The sequence below is a fragment of the Sapajus apella genome, unplaced genomic scaffold (genome assembly GCF_009761245.1).
Source record: "Sapajus apella isolate SASKATOON/1434 unplaced genomic scaffold, GSC_monkey_1.0 scaffold175, whole genome shotgun sequence".
Taxonomy (NCBI): domain Eukaryota; kingdom Metazoa; phylum Chordata; class Mammalia; order Primates; family Cebidae; genus Sapajus; species Sapajus apella.
Window position 1 is genome coordinate 16379 of NW_022437115.1, and position 18079 is coordinate 34457.

Sequence of the window (18079 nt, forward strand, 5' to 3'; positions counted from 1 at the left end):
CATGCTGAGGGTGCTGGGGACAGCCGTCGTGTGGCAGGTGACGTGGGCAAAGGGCCTTCAGAGCCACTCCTGGCCTGGCCCAGGTCTTTGGGCCTCTGGAGTGTTCTGTGGGGACCTGGTGGACACTGGCACAGTGCCAGCTGCCACAGCGCCCACCCCGGCACCTGCCTGGGTCTGGCTCCACCTGCGACGTTGCAAAAGGGACCTGCAGGGGGTGGGCTTTTGCCCTTGCCCAACCTGCATCCTGCCTCAGGCACGGCCCACAGAAGCCCTCACCACAGGCTCTGATGCACCCCACTGTCTCAGCACAGGGGCCCTCCTCTGCATCAGGAAGCCCAGGCTCCCAGCCCTTGCTCTGTGTAGTTCTCTCCAGGCGGGGTGGGAGAGACAGCTAAGAGAAACAAGATTCCTGCTGCTTCACTCACAGTGTGAAGCCAGAGAGGACAGACCCGGACACCCCTCCCAGTACCAGCTGCTCCACGAAGCCCCTTTCTCCAGCAAGAGAGTGTGGCCAGCCCTCCGGTGCTCGGGGGCCTTCTCAGCCTCCCCTGACCCCCACCTTGGGGCTGGGGGGTACAAAAGGAAGGAGAATGGAGACTTCCCCATCTCAGGTCGAGGGCGCCTGGCGTCCTGCCACAACCCGGCAGCCTCCCTGGCCCAGTGCTGGTCCCAGAGCTTCTCTGAGGCGGGCACAGGGGAGCCATGTGGAAGGTCCCGGTGCTAAATGCTCTGGTGCCCCTGGCCAAATAGTGGCCCGGCAACTCAGGATCTACACGAGGCATGGGTTTCCCTGAAGCCTCCCGTGCTGCGCCCCGGAGAGGCCCTGGGCACTGGGTAGGCCTCTCGGGGCTGGAGGAGGTGCCCGGGGGGTTCAGAAGCATTTGAATGCAAAAGGACTGAGAAGGAACTTCCAGAAGTACTGCCCCACTGAAAAAAATGCCCAAGGGACCAGCAGGGCATGCCAGGAAGCATCAAGGCAGCCACTGGGCCCACAGCAGGGTCTGGAATGGGCAACCCTGTGTGGGGACAAGGGGAGGTTGTGGGGGTGGACTTTGCTTTATCCACAGCTTATCTGAGGGAAGGGAGTCTGCCCCAGACCAGGTACCCCAAACCTCTGCAATGATGGCACAGACCTAGCGGGAGGGAGGGATGAAGGGTGGAAGAAAGGATGGACGGAAGAGTGGATAGATTGGTGGGTGGATGGGTGGATTGATGGATGGATGAGTGAGTAGATTAGTGGAGGGATGGATAATAGATGGACGCATGGATAGATTAGTGGATAGTTGGATGGATAGGTGGATGGATGAATGGATGAATGAGTAGATAGATTAGTGGATGGATGGACAGGTGGATAGGTGGATGGATGAGTGGATAGATTGGTGGGTGGATGGATGGGTGGATGAGTGAATAGATTAGTAGATGGATGGGTGAGTGAATAGATTAGTGGGTGGATGGATGGGCAGAGGGATGAATGGACAGACAGATGAACAGATGGATGGATAGGTGGATGGGTGAGTGAATAGGTTAGTGGATGGATGGTGGACAGATGAATGAGTGAATAATAGATTAGTGGATGGATGGATGGGTGGATGGGTGGATGGGTAGATGGATAGGTGGATGGATGAGTGGATTGATTGGTGGGGGGGATGAGTGAATAGATTAGTGGATGGATGGGTGAGCGAATAGAATAGTGGGTGGACGCATGGACAGATGGATGGATGGACAGACAGATGGACAGATGGATGGATGCATGGATAGATGGATATGTGGCTAGATTAGTGGATGGATGAGTGGTTAGACTGGTGGCTGGCTGGATGGATGGATGAGTAAATAGATTAGTAGATGGAAGGATGAATGGACAGAATGGTGGACGGGTGGATGGATGGATGGATGGATGGATGGATGGATGGATGGATGAATAGATTCATGGGTGGATGGTTGGATGGATGGATGGATGAACAGATGGGTGGACAGACGGATAGGTGGGTGGATGGATGGATGAATGGTTAGATTGGTAGGTGGATGGGTGGATGATGGATGGATAGATTAGTGGATGGGTGGATGGATGGGTGGTTGAATGGGTGGTTGGATGAGTGGATGAATTTCGTGAGTAGATGTGTGGGCGGATGGTAGATGGATGAATTGGGGTGGGGCTGACCCACACTTTAGTGGAGGGCTGGGCTGGGAGCTGGGCCCCGACAGTAGAGTCATCACTGAGCTTATTTTCCCTGCTGTTGCCACCCGGTTTATCATGTCCCTCCACCACCAATGAATGCCTGGTCTGGAGCAGCTTTTTTTTTTTTTTTTTTTTTTTTTTTTTTTTTTTTGAGACAGAGTCTTTGTCGTCCAGGCTGGAGTGCAGTGGCGAATTCTCAGCTCAGTGCAACCTCTGACTCCCTGGTTTGGGTGATTCTCCTGCCTCAGCCTTCTGAGTAGCTGGGATTACAGGCAGCACCACCATGCCCAGCTAATTTTTTTGTATTTTTAGTAGAGACAGGGTTTCACCACGTTGGCCAGGAAGGTCTCCGTCTCCTGACCCGGCCATCTGCCTGCCTCAGCCTCCCAAAGTGCTGGGATTGTAGGCGTGAGCCACTGCACCCGGCCTGGAGCAGCCATTTCTACAGCCCCACTGTCCAGAGCAGATGCACCCCCCTCAGGAAGCCCCCAGTCACTGCCCCACCAGCCACACCCACACTCAAGAACACTGGCCACTTTCTGGTTTGCTTTGCTAAAGGTTTAGTGAGACTACTGCAAACTGCCTCTGGGGCTTCCATTCCTAACCTCACCGCATTCAAAGCCCCTCCCACACCTCCTCCTCCCAGGGAGAGGGAGGCAGGTGATGGGTCTGAAAAGGTGGAAGGGACTGAGGGGCAAGGGAGCGGAGGGGCCTGGGGGAGGAAGCTGGATTCCTGGGGAGCTGGGGGGCTGGGGGCTTAGAGATGCATTTGCTGCAGGATCCAGGGCGTGTAGGTCTGGACTCTCGTGTAGACGCCAATGCTGGGCCGATCGCTGAAAAATCCCCAGCTCACCACTCCCGCCTGGAGCCTGGTACCTCTTTTCTTGCAGACCAGGGGGCTGCCTGAGTCGCCCTGCAGAGCAGGGAATGCCCAGCTTGACCGGAGACACCCAGGACCAGCACATCCCAGTCCAGCCTCGGGGCTGCAGGTGGAAAAAGAGATGGCAGGAGAGAGGCACCGGGTCTCACCTTCCAAGTGCGGCGGCCAGTGCAGCCAGCACAGATCATGTCGTCCTGGATGAACTTTCTGTCTCCAGCGCCAGGAAAAGCGTCGTGGATCCGCTGCTCACAGTCTGCGTTGCTCAGCGTGGGGACCTTCACCTGCTGCAGGCGGTAAGGAGGCGGCAGCATATCTGTGGAGACAGGCCTCGGGTGCTGGGAGTGGCTCAGGGGGTCCCCCAGCCAGCCCCACACAGAACCCCTCCCTGCCCCCAGCCTCAGCTCAGGACCTACACGGCCTGTGGCGGAGTCAAAGGGGCTCCACTTGTAAAGCTGCAAAAACTCAAAATGGAGATTCCTGGCGGGAGAGCAGCGGCACAACCACAGCTCACTGCGGCCTCAGCCTCCCAGGCTCGAGTGATGCTCAAGCCATCCTCTAGCCTCAGCCTCCCAAGTCACCGGGACCACAGCCACGCACCACCATGCCCAGCTGATTTTTATTTGAGATGGGATCTCTCTGTCCCCAGGCTGGAGTGCAATGGCTGAGTCTCTGCTCACTGCAACCTCCGCCTCTCATGCTCAACTCATTCTCCTGCCTCAGCCTCCCAAGTAGCTGGGATTACAGGCACACACCACCATGCCCGGCTAATGTTTGTGTTTTTGGGAGACACGGGGTCTCACCATGTTGGCCAGGCTGGTCTTGAACTCATGACCTCAAATGATCTGCCCACCTCAGCCTCCCAAAGTGCTTGGATTACAGTCGTGAGCCACTGCGCCTGGCCAATATGTATTTTTTTAAGTTTTTTGTAGAGATGAGGTCTCCCTGTGTGTCCAGGCTGGTCTTGAACCCCTGGGCTCTAGTGATCCTCCTGCCTCAGCCTCTCAGAGTGCTGAGATTACAGGCACGAACCACGGTGCTCACTCCCCTACCAACCCCACCACCCCTGTCCACCAGTACCTTTTAACTTAGGAGAAAAGGGAGACGGGACGAGACACATGCTCTAGAAGAGGGAGGCGGGGCGTACGCTCTCAGTAACAACACCGGGCACTGCCTTTTAAAGAACACGCCATGCACGGTGACTCACGCCTGTAGTTCCAGCACTTTGGGAGGCCAAGGCAGGCGGGCCACCTGAGGTCTGGAGCTCGAGACCAGCCTGACCAACATGGAGAAACCCCGTCTCTACTAAAAATACAAAATTGTGCAGGCGTGGTGGTGCCCGGCGGTAATCCTAGCTACTCGGGAGGCTGAGGCAGGATGATCGCTCGAACCGGGGAGGCGGAGGTTGTGGTGAGCCGAGATCGCACCACCGCATTCCAACCTGGGCAACAAGAGTGAAACGCCATCTCTCTTTTTTTTTTTTTGAGACAAAGTCTCACTCTGTCACCCAGGCTGGAGGACAGAGGCATGATCTGGGCTCATTGCAACCTCCGCCTCCTGCGTTCAAGTGATCCTCCTGCCTCAGCCTCCTGAGTCGCTGGGATTACAGGCGCGTGTCACCACACCCAGCTAATTTTGTGTGTGTGTGTTTTAGTAGAGGCGGGGTTTCGCCATGTTGGTCAGGCTGGTCTTGAACTCCTGACCTTGTGATCCGCCTGCCTCAGCCTCCCAAAGTGCTGGGATTATAGGCGTGAGCCACCTAGCCTGACTGCGAAATGTCATCTCAAAAAAAAAAAAAAAATTAAGGCTGGGAGCAGGTGAGGAAGAAAGCCTCAGGGTCTCTGAAGCCGTCAGTGGAGGGAGGGATGGACGGGTCAGTTCCTGTCCTCTGTGAGCCCATTCCGTTTTCCACAAAACGAAGAAAAATGCCTCGCCACGAGAATGTGCGTAAAACCCGTGTTCTGTACACACACGCACAGCACAGAGTCGGCGCCTCCTCCCACCCGCCCCAAATGCTGGTGTTCTCTTCTCCCACCTGTATTTCACGAGCCGGTATCCCTAGGCCAGCTCACCTGAACCCTGCACCCCAGCCCTAGCAAGAGAACCCCAAAAAGGTGCAAACCAAGGGCTTGTCTTTCGTGAGCCCTGCCGGGACCCCTCCAGTGCCGCCCCGCGTCACTCTGGCTCCCACCGAACAAGCCGACCCTTCCCCAGCCTGTGGTCTAGCAGTTGTCACTTCCAGTGAGTCCCAGAGACGCTGACGGCAGGGCGACCGGCACGAGGGTTTTTGTTGTCCTCACGCTGGTGGCCAGCTTCAGCAGGGCGATATATCCCCCCAGGAAGAAGACAGAGAAATCGGGGTGGACGATGACCCGGCTGACATTCAGCAGCTCCCGGCTCCCGTAGAGATACACGTCCCCAGCGTGGATCCGGTAGGTGGACGGGTCAGTGTCCTTCCTGGGGAGGACGGACCCCAGCTTCTCAGGGGGACTGGCCTGGGGCGGCCCCACTCCCACCCTCCCCTCACTGGGGTCTCTGCCCGGGACTCACCGGAAGATGCAGTGGGCGGCGGTCAGCACCCACCGGGGGTGGATGAGGGAGCCCCCACAGATGTGCACCCAGGACACCCAGTGGTAGCTGTAGGTCCTCAAACTGACCTGCTATGGCCACTTCCCCTGGGGGGCGTTGTGGCCCCCCACGATGCCCAGCAGGTCATTCTCGGGGACAGGCGCTGGGAGCAACAGGAGGAGGTCAGGGAGCCTGGCCTCAGACACCCGAGCCTCAGCCTGTGCCCACCCTCAGGCTGGAGCCGGACTGTACACATGTCCCCTGGATCCTGGGTCAGGGCTGGAGCCTCTGGGAAGGGAGGGCCGTGTGGGCCGGGACACACCGGGGCTCCCGGAGCTGCAGCTCCCCAGGGAGAAGATGGCCAGGAAGAGCAGGAGCAGCATCTGCAGGGAGACAGCCTGGAGTGCGGGCTGGGGGCTCAGACCCGGGGTCGGGGTGGGGTCGGGGAGCTGCCCACAGGCGTCAGGGAGGGGACAGCACCCTTACCATGCCAGGACTCCACAGCTCTCTCCCCGGCCCCTCGGAGCTTTATCCTCCCCCAGAGGTGGAGGGCAGCAGGAGGTGGGGCCCTGTGGCGGCCCCAGGTCCGGGAGGCGTCTCCACCCGTCCACTCTTCTGTCCCACCCACACTGCACGTCTCCACCCACCCGCCAGCCTGGGCTGGCAGGACAGGGGTGAGAGGGGCAGGTGAGGGCAGGGAGCATGCGGCGGTGCTGGGGCCCTCGAGTCTGCCTGTTCCTCCCGCAGGAGGTCACAGCAACTGGTTTGGAGGGCAGGGCCATTAGGAAAACTCAGATCTGGGATGCAGGAGGGAGCCCGAGGCAGCAGCAAGCCTCTGCGTCCCACCATGGGGTCCCTGGGGCGGTTTCCATCAGTCCGTGCATGGCAGCATGAAGGTGACGGCCATGAAGGCCGTGGGTGGCCCCATGTGGAGGTGCAGCTCTCTCCCAGGACAGACCACAGGCCCGGGAGATCGTCCGAGGGAGGTGCCCACCATGGCAGTGCCCATCACGATTGGCAAAGCCCACTCTGCAGATGCCCTCCAGGCAGCTCAGCCTGGAGCCTGCATGTGGAGACGCCTCCATGGTGGGTGTTGGGGTGAGGTCCTCCGTCCTCAGACCTTCCGGACACAGTCGAGGCAGGCTGTGGCTGTGTCACCCGGGCTGGAGTGCAGTGGCTCGATCACAGCTCCCTGCAGCCTCCACTGCTTGGGCCCAAGCCATTCTCCCACTCAGCCCTCCCGGGGAGCTGGGACCACAGGCGCACTATGACCCAGAGACAGGAGAGAGACCTGTGCAGTGGGGACCGGAGGGGCCAGGGGATAGAACCGCCGTCCTGGACTTGGGCCGGCTGCACCCTGGGCTTCGGGCAAGAGCTTCGGAGGTGTGGTGGCACCAGAGCCGTGGTCCTCCCGGGGAGCAGGGGCTTCGGGGACAGAGCCAGGACCCGCAACCGCAGAGGCAGGGGAAAGGCAGTGAGGGGAGGGACAGAGGGCAGATGTGGAAGAAGGAGTGGGGAGGACCCGCGGGGAGAGCTGGACGCGGTGTCTGTGCCGAGGACTCAGGGCGCCCCACGTCCTGCAGCGTGGCTTCTGCCCCAGCCCCGGCGAGAGCTGCCCCTCCTCTGGGTAACCGCACAGGAGGCCACAGGCCACGTGAGAAAGGCCTGGCGGCTCCAGCCCTTCCCTCCACCAGGGGGTGCTGGGACCCCAGCCAGAGCTCACGAAAGGGGGTTTGGGGGCTCACATCCTGCCCAGAGTGTAGGGAGCCTGACCCCCATGCTCCCTGAGGCCCACCGTCCCTACTCCCCCCTCCCCCCTCCCTCCCTCCCTCTCCCACGTCGGCCCCCACTTGCCCCAAAAATCTTCCGGAATCCCTTTCTTCAGTCTTAAGGCCCTCCCCGATCTCTGCACGACCCCCACCCCACCGCACACCAAGCTGGGGGCACATATGAGGTGGGGCAGTTGGCACTAAAAGCCAAAATTTTCTGGCAGAGGTGAGGAGGTGAGTGAGTCTCCCGGCCCCTTGACTGGCAGACAGACGGACGATCCCCTCTGATCCTCAAAGCTTACGGGTGGCTGGGCCTGAGAGTGTCAAGCACCCAGGGGGACCCTCCCGCTGGGGCCCGGGGGTGCAGGCAGCCACTCTCCACACCCCCTGCCCCGTCTAACTCAGGGCCAGGGCGTCCTGCCCCAGCCTGGGGCTGGTGGGGGAGCTGGCGGGGACGCAGCCACCCAGAGCTAGAGAGGAGGCGCCGCTGTGGCTTCCCTGGCGTTTCTTCGTTGACCTTGCTCAGCCGTTTCCCCCAAGGCCCCTGATAACAGACACCCAATCTGATGCCCATTCTGGGGACACCGAGGTCCACCCTGGGTCAAGGGCCCTGTGGCCCATGCAGGTGCCCCTCCAACCCCGGTGTCCCAGGAAACCTGGGCCCGGAGAAGAATCCAGAATCCTAATGGGGCCAGGAGGGGATGCAGAGACCCCCGAGGAAGCTGTCCTCGGGCCCATATTGTGGAGACCGTGGGGGGGGTCCCCCACTTCGGAGGGGCCGGGGGAGCAGGAGGGCTCAGCAGGGAGGTGGCAGGGGCCTCCCGGTGGCTCCAAGAAACCCACCAGGTGGGGTGCTCCCATCTCCCTGAAAGTGGGGGCCGCTAGGGGCAGAGAGTATTGTTCTCTGATAAGTGGGGGTGGCCGGAGCTCAGCAGGCAGGGACTTTGGGACCACAGGGCCGCGTGGTGCCCAGGCTGTGGCCGTGACAGGGCCATCGTGTCCTGTTTTGGGTCTTAGGGGCAGCTGCGGGGACCCATGCCATGGCGGTTCCTCTGCCTGGAGAGGAGAGGTGGAGGAGCAGCTGCTCAGGGGCAGAGCTGGGGTCTCCCTCATTCCAGGGCAGCCAGCTCTACGGAGACCCACAGTTCAGGGAGGCTGTGTCCTCAGCGACCCTGAGTCTCCGGGAGCCCCAAGGAGAAGACCCGGCCAAGGGAGCAGCCTCAGGGCCTGCAGTGTGGCTCCGTGTCGGAACTGGGGTGCAGTGAGGCTGGGTTTCATGTCACAGACTGGGGGGAGCGAGGGAAAGGAGGGAAACAGCCAGCGATGGCTGCTGGGGAGAGGACAGCCATCTCATCCTTGGGCTGTGGGAAGCCAGGGACGGCGGCTGAGCCCTCCCAGAATGAGGCAGTCACCACACGCCCTCCCGCGGGCCCTCAGCCCGGCCTGAAGGGGCAGTCACTCCCGGCTGGCCCTGAGCCCTCATCACAGCCCAGGACACATGAGAGAATCAGAGACTCAGAGGCCGCTGTTCACACGGTTTAATAGCATGGCAGACCCAGGCAAAAGGCAAGGTCCCTGGGTGCGTCCTCCCCAACCCACCCACATCCCCAGGACACCAACTTCTGAGCCCCCACTGCTGCCGCAGCCTCACCCCTAAGTCAGGGAAGGATGGGCTGCTTTGGAGTCAGGTGGGGCAGGCAGGAACAGGGCCTGGAGGCGGAAGGGGGAAGGCAGCAGGAGGCCAGGCGGGGAGGCCAGGAGGGCAGGTCAGCTCCCGGGTTCCCAGAGGCTCCTCAAAGCTCCAGTGGGACATGCTGGCGGATCCAGGATGAATAGGACATCACCCGGGTGGAGACATCAGGGTAGTCCCTGGGCCTGGAGGCCATGCCCCAGCTCAGCACGCCGACCTGGAGCCAGGTGTCCAGCCAGTAACAGACCAGGGGGCCCCCAGCATCGCCCTGTAGGGGAGGACACGGTCAGGGGACAGCGGCTCCACGGTGAAGCCACTCCCACACCCAACACTGAGGACAAAGGGCTGGGGTCTCACCTGGCAGGAGCCTTGCCCCTTCCTCCCCGCACACAGCATGTCAGCCTTGATGACGGTGTCCTGGCCGTGGGCAGAGGGTCCTTTGTGATACGCCCTCTCGCAAGCCTGGGTCCTCACGATGGGGACCTCGGCCTCCTGCAGGTGGTGGGCTGGGGGCAGCGACCCTGTGGGGAGGGGCTGGGTGAGCACAGCTGGCCAACATGGCAAAACCCCGTCTCTACTAAAAATACAAAAATTAGCCGGGCGTGGTGGCGGGCGCCCGTAGTCCCAGCTACTCGGGAGGCCGAGGCAGGAGAATCGCTTGAACCGGGAGGTGGAGGCTGCAATGAGCCGAGATCGCACCCCTGCACTTCAGGCTGGGCGACAGAGTGAAACTCCGTCTAAAAAAAACAAAAAAAAATGGCGATTGCTGACTGAGAAATGGCCTCCGGCTCCTGTGGCTGTTGCCGAGGTTTAAACCAGAGCTGAAGATGCCTCCTGGTGGGGGTGAGGCCTGCAGCAGGCGGCCAGAGGTCCTGCAGCCCACCTGCGGCCCAGGCACGCCCCTGCCGGCCCCACGCACCTGCCTGAGTTCTGCCCAGGGCTCCCCCGCCGTCCCCTGACCGTACCGAGGGTCCCCCAGCCAGTCACCCAGCACTTCATCCCTGGGAGGAGCATCAGCGAGTCGGGGGCCGGGGACACCGGGTGGACGAGCTCCGACAGCGTCACAGGGGCTTCCAGCTTCAGCAGGGCGACGTCGGCACCCCCCCAGGCCAACAGGCTTAGGTTGAACTTGGGGTGCAGGATGATCTGGGCCACCATCGTCAGCCGGTCGCGGTGATAGAGCGTCACTTGTCCAGTTTGGACCCTGTATGTCTGTGGCTCCGATGCGTCCCTGGGGGAGACCAGCTGCTTCTCAGGCCAGAGGGCCCCCGTACAGCAGGAATACGTCCAGGGTCTCAGCCCGGGGTCAGAAGGAGCCACAGCTCCCAGAACCTGAGCCTCCTCCCACCCCAGGACACCGCCCGCCACACTACACGGCCCTCCCCCTCGGCCTCCTCCCGCCCCCATCTCCCAGCCCGGTCTCCCGGTGAGCACTCACAGTGCTGTGCAGTGGGCCGCAGTCAGCACCCACTGGGGGTGGATGAGGGAGCCCCCGCAGCTGTGCTCCCACTGGTCCCGCTCCTTGCTGAAGGTCCTGAGGCTGACCTGCCACGGCCACTTCCCGGGAGGGGCACTGTGGCCCCCTACGGTGTGCGCCCACTCAGTTCCTGACCTGGGATCTGGAGATGTGGCGAGAGGGGCTGTGAGGGGCCCAGGAGCCCTGCCCGGAGTCAGCGTGGCCTCCCCCATGCCGTCCCCCAGAGCCCAGGGTGAGCAGGCGGCTCCCAGGGGCTGGTCAGCACCCACCCACCGGAGTCAGCGCAGGCCTGGGATTGGGGGCAGGTCCCAGGACACTGGGAGCATTGGATGGGGCCAAGACTTACCGGGGAACATGGGCACGGAGCCCCCCAGGTGGGGCAGGGGCAGGAACAGCAACCACAGCATCTGCAGGGCTGGGGGGAGCACAGGGCTGGGTGAGGGGTGCTGGGACCGGGACCCCGGGGTCTGGGATGGGTGGGGGTGCTGGGAGGCCTGAGAGGAACCTGGCACTGCCTTCCCGGCCTCTCTGCCCTCTGCAGCCTTGAGCCCCCTTTATCCTCTCAGCCCAGGAAGTGGGCGGGGCCTTATACCTGGTGGCAGGGCCTGTGCACCCTTGGGCGGGGCTTCCCTCCTCCCAAGTCAGTCCATCAACGTCTCAGCTGGGATCTGCACCAGGCCTGGTAGAGGCTTATGGTGGAGGTGGCAACATTGATACTGAATGGGGCATTTGGAGGCGTGCTCAACACCATGGGAGATGCCCGGGCTGGGCCAGGCTGCCGATGCTCAGGAAAGCCCCCTCCCGGCAGGAGCCAGCCCGGCACAGCCAGGGCTGACCTGGGCTCCATCTCCGTGGTATGCGGTCCAGGTCCTCCCTGGGAGGCGGGGCCGGGCGTGGGCTGCTGCCTCCTCCTGTGGGCCTGGCACAGAGCCCATGGCTCCCACCTACCAGGGAGAGCTGCAGGGCCCGGCTTGGTGAGAGGCGGAGGCAGCCAATCGGGGGACAGGGCCCCTTGGTGGGAGAGCCTGCAGGCAGGACTGGGCAGGGACAGCGGGTTCCCACACTCTTCCTGCCTCTTTCGGGACACCGGGCAATGATGGGCCCTGGAGAAGAAGGCTCCCTGGCTTCCTCAGCAGTCAGCCCTGGGAGCCCAAGGGCCAGGACTGGTGAGATCTCTGAGGAGGTGGTGCTCCACCTCATCCCCCCCAGCCAGAGAGGAAGCAAAGAAGGGACTGTCAGCCGGGTGCAGTGGCTCACGCCTGTAATCCCAGCACTTAGGGAGGCCAAGGTGGGTGGATCACCTGAGGTCAAGAGTTCAAGACCAGCCTGGCCAACAGGGTGAAACCCTGTCTCTACTAAAAATACAAAAATTAGCCTGGCGTGATGGCAGGCCCCGGTAATCCCTGCTATTGGGGAGGTTGAGGCAGCAGAATTGCTTGAACATGGAGGTTGCAGTGAGCCAAGATCGCAACACTGCACTCCAGCCTGGGTGACAGAGCAAGACTCCATCTCAAAAAAAAAAAAGGGGGGGGATTATCACCATGACTGGGGAGTTCCCTGTTCCTGGGAGACGCCCCCAATCAGCAGTGCACCTGGGAGCTGAGGGAACAGGGTGGAGAACGCCAGTGGGCAGTGTCCGACCTGGCCACCTGTGAGTGCCGACCCTGCCACTGCTGGGCCCCACCCAAACCAGTGACCACCTGAGCAGAGAGCCTCCACCCCTGCCAAGACCCTCAGGGGGGCTCCCCATACTCCAAAAACCTCACATGCCCAGGGTGGTCCTGCCATAGACCCTACGTTGGGAAGACAGGGCCCTGGTGACTGTCCTTTGGAAGACCCCAATGTTCAATGTACAGGGAGGGGTTCCTGGGGGGCCCGTGTCCAACAGCTCCTCATGGGGCTCACGTTGTAGTTTTACGTTTTTTTTTCCCTGCTCCGTCACCCAGGCTGGAGTGTAGGGACATGATCTCGGCTCATTGCAAACCTCCACCCCCCGGGTTCAAGCAGTTCTCCTGCCTCAGCCTCCCGAGTAGCTGGTATTACAGGCGCGCGCCACCACTCCCCCCTAATTTTTGTATTTTTAGTAGAGACGGGGTTTCACGGTGTTGGCCAGGCCGGTCTCGATCTCTTGACCTCGTGATCCGCCCACCTCGGCCTCCCGAAGTGCTGGGATTACAGGCGTGGGCCACCGCGCCCGGCCTGCTCTTTTTGTTTTTTATTGTTAATATGGGCTTTTTTAAACAGCTTTATTGAGACTGAGTTCACAAAAAACTACAATCCAGACATGTAAAAGGTGCAGCTCCGTAGGTTTTCGTGCATTCAGACACGCGGCTATCATCATTCCCAATCTTTCGGCATTTTTGTCGCTCTGAAAAGAATCCCACACCCGTCGGCTGCCGCCTCCTGTCCCTGTCACTCCCCTCCCCCGGCCCCACGAACCTTCTGTCTGCCTCTACGGATTTCCCTGTTCCAACATGTCACTCAACGTACGGCCAAGGTGCCCGGCTCTTCCCACGAAGCGAGTGGGAGAATTTTAGGCTCTTTCCCTGTGTGGTGCCCTGCCCTGCCCCAGGGAGCCGGCTCAGCCCCAGGCCTTCCTGTCAGCAAAGACCTCCTGGAGACAGCTCGCCTGGCCTGGGAGGAGGCCTGGGCCACCTGTGCCTGGAGGGGTGGGTGGGGTCCTAGCCGGCTCCAGAGGCCGCAGCAGTGCCACAGCCCGGTGGCACATACACAGCAGGGATTCATTCCTGACGCCCCAGAGGATGGAGGTCCCAGATCAGGGAGCCAGCGTGGTTGGTGGCTGGTGAGGGCCCACACCCTGGTTCAGAGACAGTGCCTTCTCTCTGCGGCCTCCAGTGCCGGGAGGGTGAGCGAGCTCTCTGGGGTCCCGCCTCTGAGGGCTTCACTTCCTGAAGCACCCTCCTCCTGATACCATCACGCAGAGGGTTAGGGCTTCACCATCTGGATTTGGAGGGGGCGCACAGCAGGCCTCCAGCAGTGGGAAAGGGGCTTGCTTTCTCCATGCCTGGGGTGCAGGGCGGTGTCTGTGCACCCCTCCGTGAGCCTTGTATTCCCGACTTATGATGTATCTGGGATACAGGGGCGGGCGTGGGGAGTGGGAAGAAATGGCCGTGAGAGGCCCTGGGAGCTGACGCGGCAGAGGCTCCAGCTCTCTCCAAAAGATTTCTTTGCACGGTAGGAGGGAGGTCAGCTCTGGAGCCTTCTGATTTGGAATTGCCACGTGGGCTCCCAAAGTGACATTTTGGCACTGGTGGGTGGGGACTGGTGTTGGGGCAGGTCCCACAAAGCTGGGCTCTGCCTGAGACTCTTGGGGCCTGCACAGGAGGGTACCCCCAGGATGCCCGCAGGGGCCGTCTAGTCTGCGGGGCGGACATCCTGCAGGTCGACGGGGAGGGAGTGGCTCTCCGGGCCTGACGTGGCCCCACCTGCCTGTCTGAACACCCATGCTCTGCCGGCTCAGCAGCCCCAGCACCCACTTCTGAGCTCTGGGTTCAAACAGCTTAATCAGATGGCGGCAACCAAGAGTGTCGCTCAGCTGCCCCCAGCCCCTGCCCCAGGCCACCGCATTGCATCACCGAAGAGTCTAGGAGCCACAACCACCCCACCCAGCGTGAGGCCGATGCAGCCCCAGGTACGGGGACAGGACCCCTCGGCCCGACTCAGGCAGAGAGCAGGTTCTTCCCACTAAAGCCCTTTGTCCCAGACGTTCCCAGGGGACAAGGGGCCAGGGTGGGGCCTGGAATCAGGTAGAGAACAGGCAGGTTACGGATGGGGGCCCTGAGCCCCCCGCCCCTCCCCACTGTGCTGCCCCCACCCCCCAGGGCCCTCTCCATCCCAGGGCCCTCTCCACCCCCCAGGGCCCTCTCCACCCCAGAACCCCCTCCACCCCAGGACCTCTCCACCCCAGGGCCCTCTCCACCCCAGGACCTCTCCACCCCAGGGCCCTCTCCAGCACCCTAGAACCCTCTGCTTCCACCAGCATCCCCCAAAAATCTCGGGCTCCGGGCACTCAGAGGCACCTCCATATGCCCCAGGCCAGTTGTCCAGGGTGACCAGCAGAAGGCGTTACAGCCAGAAAATCCAGAGGCACCCATGGGACCCTTGCTTCCCAGGAAAGCTGTGGCTGTCATGGGAGTCTGTGGCCCCATGTAGCCTCTGCTGGAAGCACCTCCGGGGTTGCAAATCTGGGGTCACATTTGCAGAACCCAAACCAGAGAAACTTGACTTAGGACTTCTGTGTTTTTGTTTGAGGAGTGTCACTCTTGTCGCCCTGGCTGGAGTGCACGGCGTGATCTCCACCTCCCGGGTTCAAGCGATTCTCCTGGCTCAGCCTCCTGAGTAGCTGGGACTACCGGCCACGCCCGGCTATTTTTGTATTTTTAGTAGAGACGGGGAATTCACCATGTCGGCCAGGACGGTCTCGATCTCTTGACCTGGTCATCTGCCCACCTCATCCTCCCAAAGTGTTGGGATTACAGGCGTGAGCCGCCACACCCAGCCAATTTAGGACTTTTGAAATTCAAAAAAGAGGAATTTGTGCCAGAAAAGGAGAAAGCCTAGAGCTGGCCGGGAACCCTGTCCGGGAGTGGAGGGCCAGGCGCATGGGGACCAGCGCACGGCGCCAGCGGCTCTCAGGGCCGCATCTTGCGGGAGCAGGAGGACCCTGCTGGTGGGAAGGGGCCTGGGGGCTCTAGGAGGGAGGTAGCTTTGGGAAGGGGACGGAGGGAGAAGTCGGTCAGCCTGGGACTGGCGCTCCAGTGTCAATGGCCCTGACAGACGTGAGTGGACCCCTCGCAGCCCTAGCGTCCATCCCTCTCCTGCCTGGCCTGAGAGAGACCGAGGCCTGCAGCCAAGCCCGGCCAGCCCCCTCGGTGACCCCCAGCTGCTCCCACAGTCCAGACACACGCCACAGACCCGGAGCCATTTCCACACCGTTTAATAGTCAAGTCACAAGCAGTCGCCTGGGATGGCCAGGGTTTTGTTCCCACGCCCGGCTCATCTCCCCTCCCCTGCTCCCCAGCCCCCTGCCGGCAGGAAAACGCCTGAGAAGCTGGAGAGGAGCAGAAGGCTCTCAGGGTGCGGACCTGTGGGAGGCCGAGGCTGGGACTGGGGAGCAGCAGGGGTGTCCACAAGGATGACGGGGTCTCCGGGAGTGTGCAGACCCCACTGCACCCCAGCTAGGGTCCAGGGAACCGAGGGACGTACTGGCGGATCCAGGACAGGTAGCTCATCACGCGGGTGTACACGCCGGGGTACCCTTTGCCGCAGAGGTAGCCCCAGCTCACAACCCCCACCTGGACCCAGGAGCAATTCCACCTGCACACCAGGGGGCCCCCAGAGTCACCCTGTGGGGAGAGACAGCACTCAGCAAAGCCCCCAAGTGCACCCACAGCGATGGGGCGGGTGGGCGGGGGACCGAGGAGGCAGGGCAGGACTGGGGTCCCACCTGGCAGGAGTCCCGGCCCTCACTCCCCGCACACAGCATGTCGTCTTGGATGACCCTGCCGGTGCTGTCCAGGGACTGGTTCCGGTACTCCCCGTCACACTCCTCGTTCCCCACGATGGGGACGTCCACCTCCTGCAGCTGGTAGGGCCAGGGCAGCGGCCCTGCGGGGAGAACGTGGACCTGAGCCTCTTCCCTACAGCAGAGACCTCATTCCACCCCATGCGGGCCTCCCTGACGTTCAGCAGAGGATGTAGAGGAGCCCCCACCCCCAAATCCTGACCCAGTGACTCAGTTTCCCCAAGTCCACTAGAGTCAGGATCTGCCTACACGACCACTGAGGGTCTGGATGCCAGCCCAGCGCCAGGACACAGGGCTCCTCTCGGAAGCAGGGCAAAGCCGCGGGCTCGGGACCCCAGACAGACCCTCCGTCCACAGCGGAGCAGCCCAGCCTCGGCTGCCGTTGGCAGAGTGGAGCCGGGGAATGCCGGGTCTGTAGCAGCAGCTGGAGCCGCCTGCCCAGAGCGAGTCCCGGTCCCTGACGTCTGTTACAGAAGCACCCTGTCCAAAACCCGGGCACCATGATCACTGGCTCGCAAAGGGGGTCCCAGAGGACACAGAGTGAGGGGTTTTCCGCAAGACCCAGCCCCCTCATCCCTCCCCAGCAAGCCTCCCTGATACACACGGTTGCCCGCGATGTCACCCCAGCCGGTCACCCAGCAGGTCTTCCCCGAGGGGACGTCCAGGGAGGCAGGCGGGAGCGAGACGGGGTGGACCCGCTCGGACAGCGGCACGGGGGCCTCCAGCTTCAGCAGGGCGATGTCCGCGCCGCCCCGGGCAGCCAGGCTCTCATTGTACTGGGGGTGGCGGAGGATCTCGGCCACCTTCGTCTGCTGGTCGTCCGCATAGAGCCTCAGCTGCCCGACCTGCACCCTAAACGCACAGGCCTCCAGCTCCTCCCTGGGGAGAGGAGCAGGCGCTCTCAGAGTGAGGCTGGGCTTCCCCTGCATCCTGGGAGGGGCCCCCGGCACACCGGACACCTGCCTGTCCCCACCCCCACTCCCACCCGCCGAGGGGAAGGCAAGCCACACTCACGGCCCAAGGCAGTGGGCAGCGGTCAGCACCCACTTGCGGTGGATGAGGGAGCCCCCGCAGATGTGCTCCCACTTGCCCTTCTTCATGCTGTAGAACCTCAGGCTGACCTGCCAGGGGTACCTCCTGGCCGAGACGTCGCAGCCCCCGACGATGCCCACCTGCTCACGCCCCGCACCGGGCTCTGGGGAGGCAAGGGAGGGCCRTGAGGGGGCTGGACGAGGGTCTTCCCAGAGCTCAGGACACCAGGACAGACCGGCAACCAGACGGTCCTCTCAGCCCCCAGGGCTGGCGCTCTGAGCCCGGGGCAGGACAGGGACGGGGTCCTGGGCATCGGGGCATCGGGTGGGGTGGACTCGACTGGGTTCCCGGGCACAGCGCCCCCCAGGCAGGGGAGGGTCAGGAGCAGCAGCCACAGCATCTGTGGGGAGAAACCCGGGGCCTGGGGTGAGGCGACTTGAGCCCCAGCTGGGTTCTGGGAATGGAGAGGGGGTTCGGAGTGGGCTGCGCCCTCCTGCCCCAGGTTTCTCCGCCTCCTCCCCGCCTGCCTCAGAGCCCATTTATCTCTCAGACAGAGGAAGTAGGCGGGCAGGGCAGCCCCTCCTGGGCACACTCAGGAACAGACCTCAGAGTGCTGAGGGCAGATAGGACCAAGCGCTGAGCTCCACCCGGTGGGACCGGGTCCCGGGCACAGAAACACTGCATGAACCACGGCCACCCCTGAGGGGGGTTCTGAGAAATGGTCAACGCAGCGAAAGGAGCAGTGGCAGCATCCCAGCTGGGGAGGGAGGGGCGCGCCTTCTTCAGGACGGCCACCCCTCTTCTCCAGCCAGCTCCCCTCCCTCACCCTCACCTGGGACACCCACCGTTCTGGGGAATGAAGGATTCACTTCCTGGCACCTGGAGCCCGTTCTTCTCCCTGGCCCAAAATGTCCACCTCCCCAAAATAACACGCGATGGCTGGGG

The 18079-nt window shown here is 62.3% G+C and overlaps 2 protein-coding genes and 1 pseudogene across 2 annotated transcripts; all 3 read right to left on the reverse strand.

The window, feature by feature from the left end:
• Window positions 1–2716: 2716 nt before the first annotated feature.
• Window positions 2717–6630, reverse strand: LOC116542896 (annotated as a pseudogene).
• A 2284-nt stretch (window positions 6631–8914) lies between these two features.
• Window positions 8915–11071, reverse strand: LOC116542888 (mastin-like). Its single transcript, XM_032268071.1, has 5 exons — window positions 10904–11071; window positions 10519–10699; window positions 10046–10311; window positions 9438–9601; window positions 8915–9348 (listed from the first exon to the last, which is right to left on the reverse strand). The coding sequence occupies exons 1-5, from the start codon at window positions 10962–10964 to the stop codon at window positions 9184–9186; spliced, it is 837 nt and encodes a 278-aa protein (XP_032123962.1). The 5' UTR covers window positions 10965–11071; the 3' UTR covers window positions 8915–9183.
• A 4426-nt stretch (window positions 11072–15497) lies between these two features.
• Window positions 15498–17621, reverse strand: LOC116542870 (mastin-like). The gene is made up of 4 exons (XM_032268029.1): window positions 17117–17621; window positions 16707–16981; window positions 16025–16185; window positions 15498–15923 (listed from the first exon to the last, which is right to left on the reverse strand). The coding sequence occupies exons 1-4, from the start codon at window positions 17200–17202 to the stop codon at window positions 15756–15758; spliced, it is 690 nt and encodes a 229-aa protein (XP_032123920.1). The 5' UTR covers window positions 17203–17621; the 3' UTR covers window positions 15498–15755.
• Between the last annotated feature and the right edge of the window lie 458 nt (window positions 17622–18079).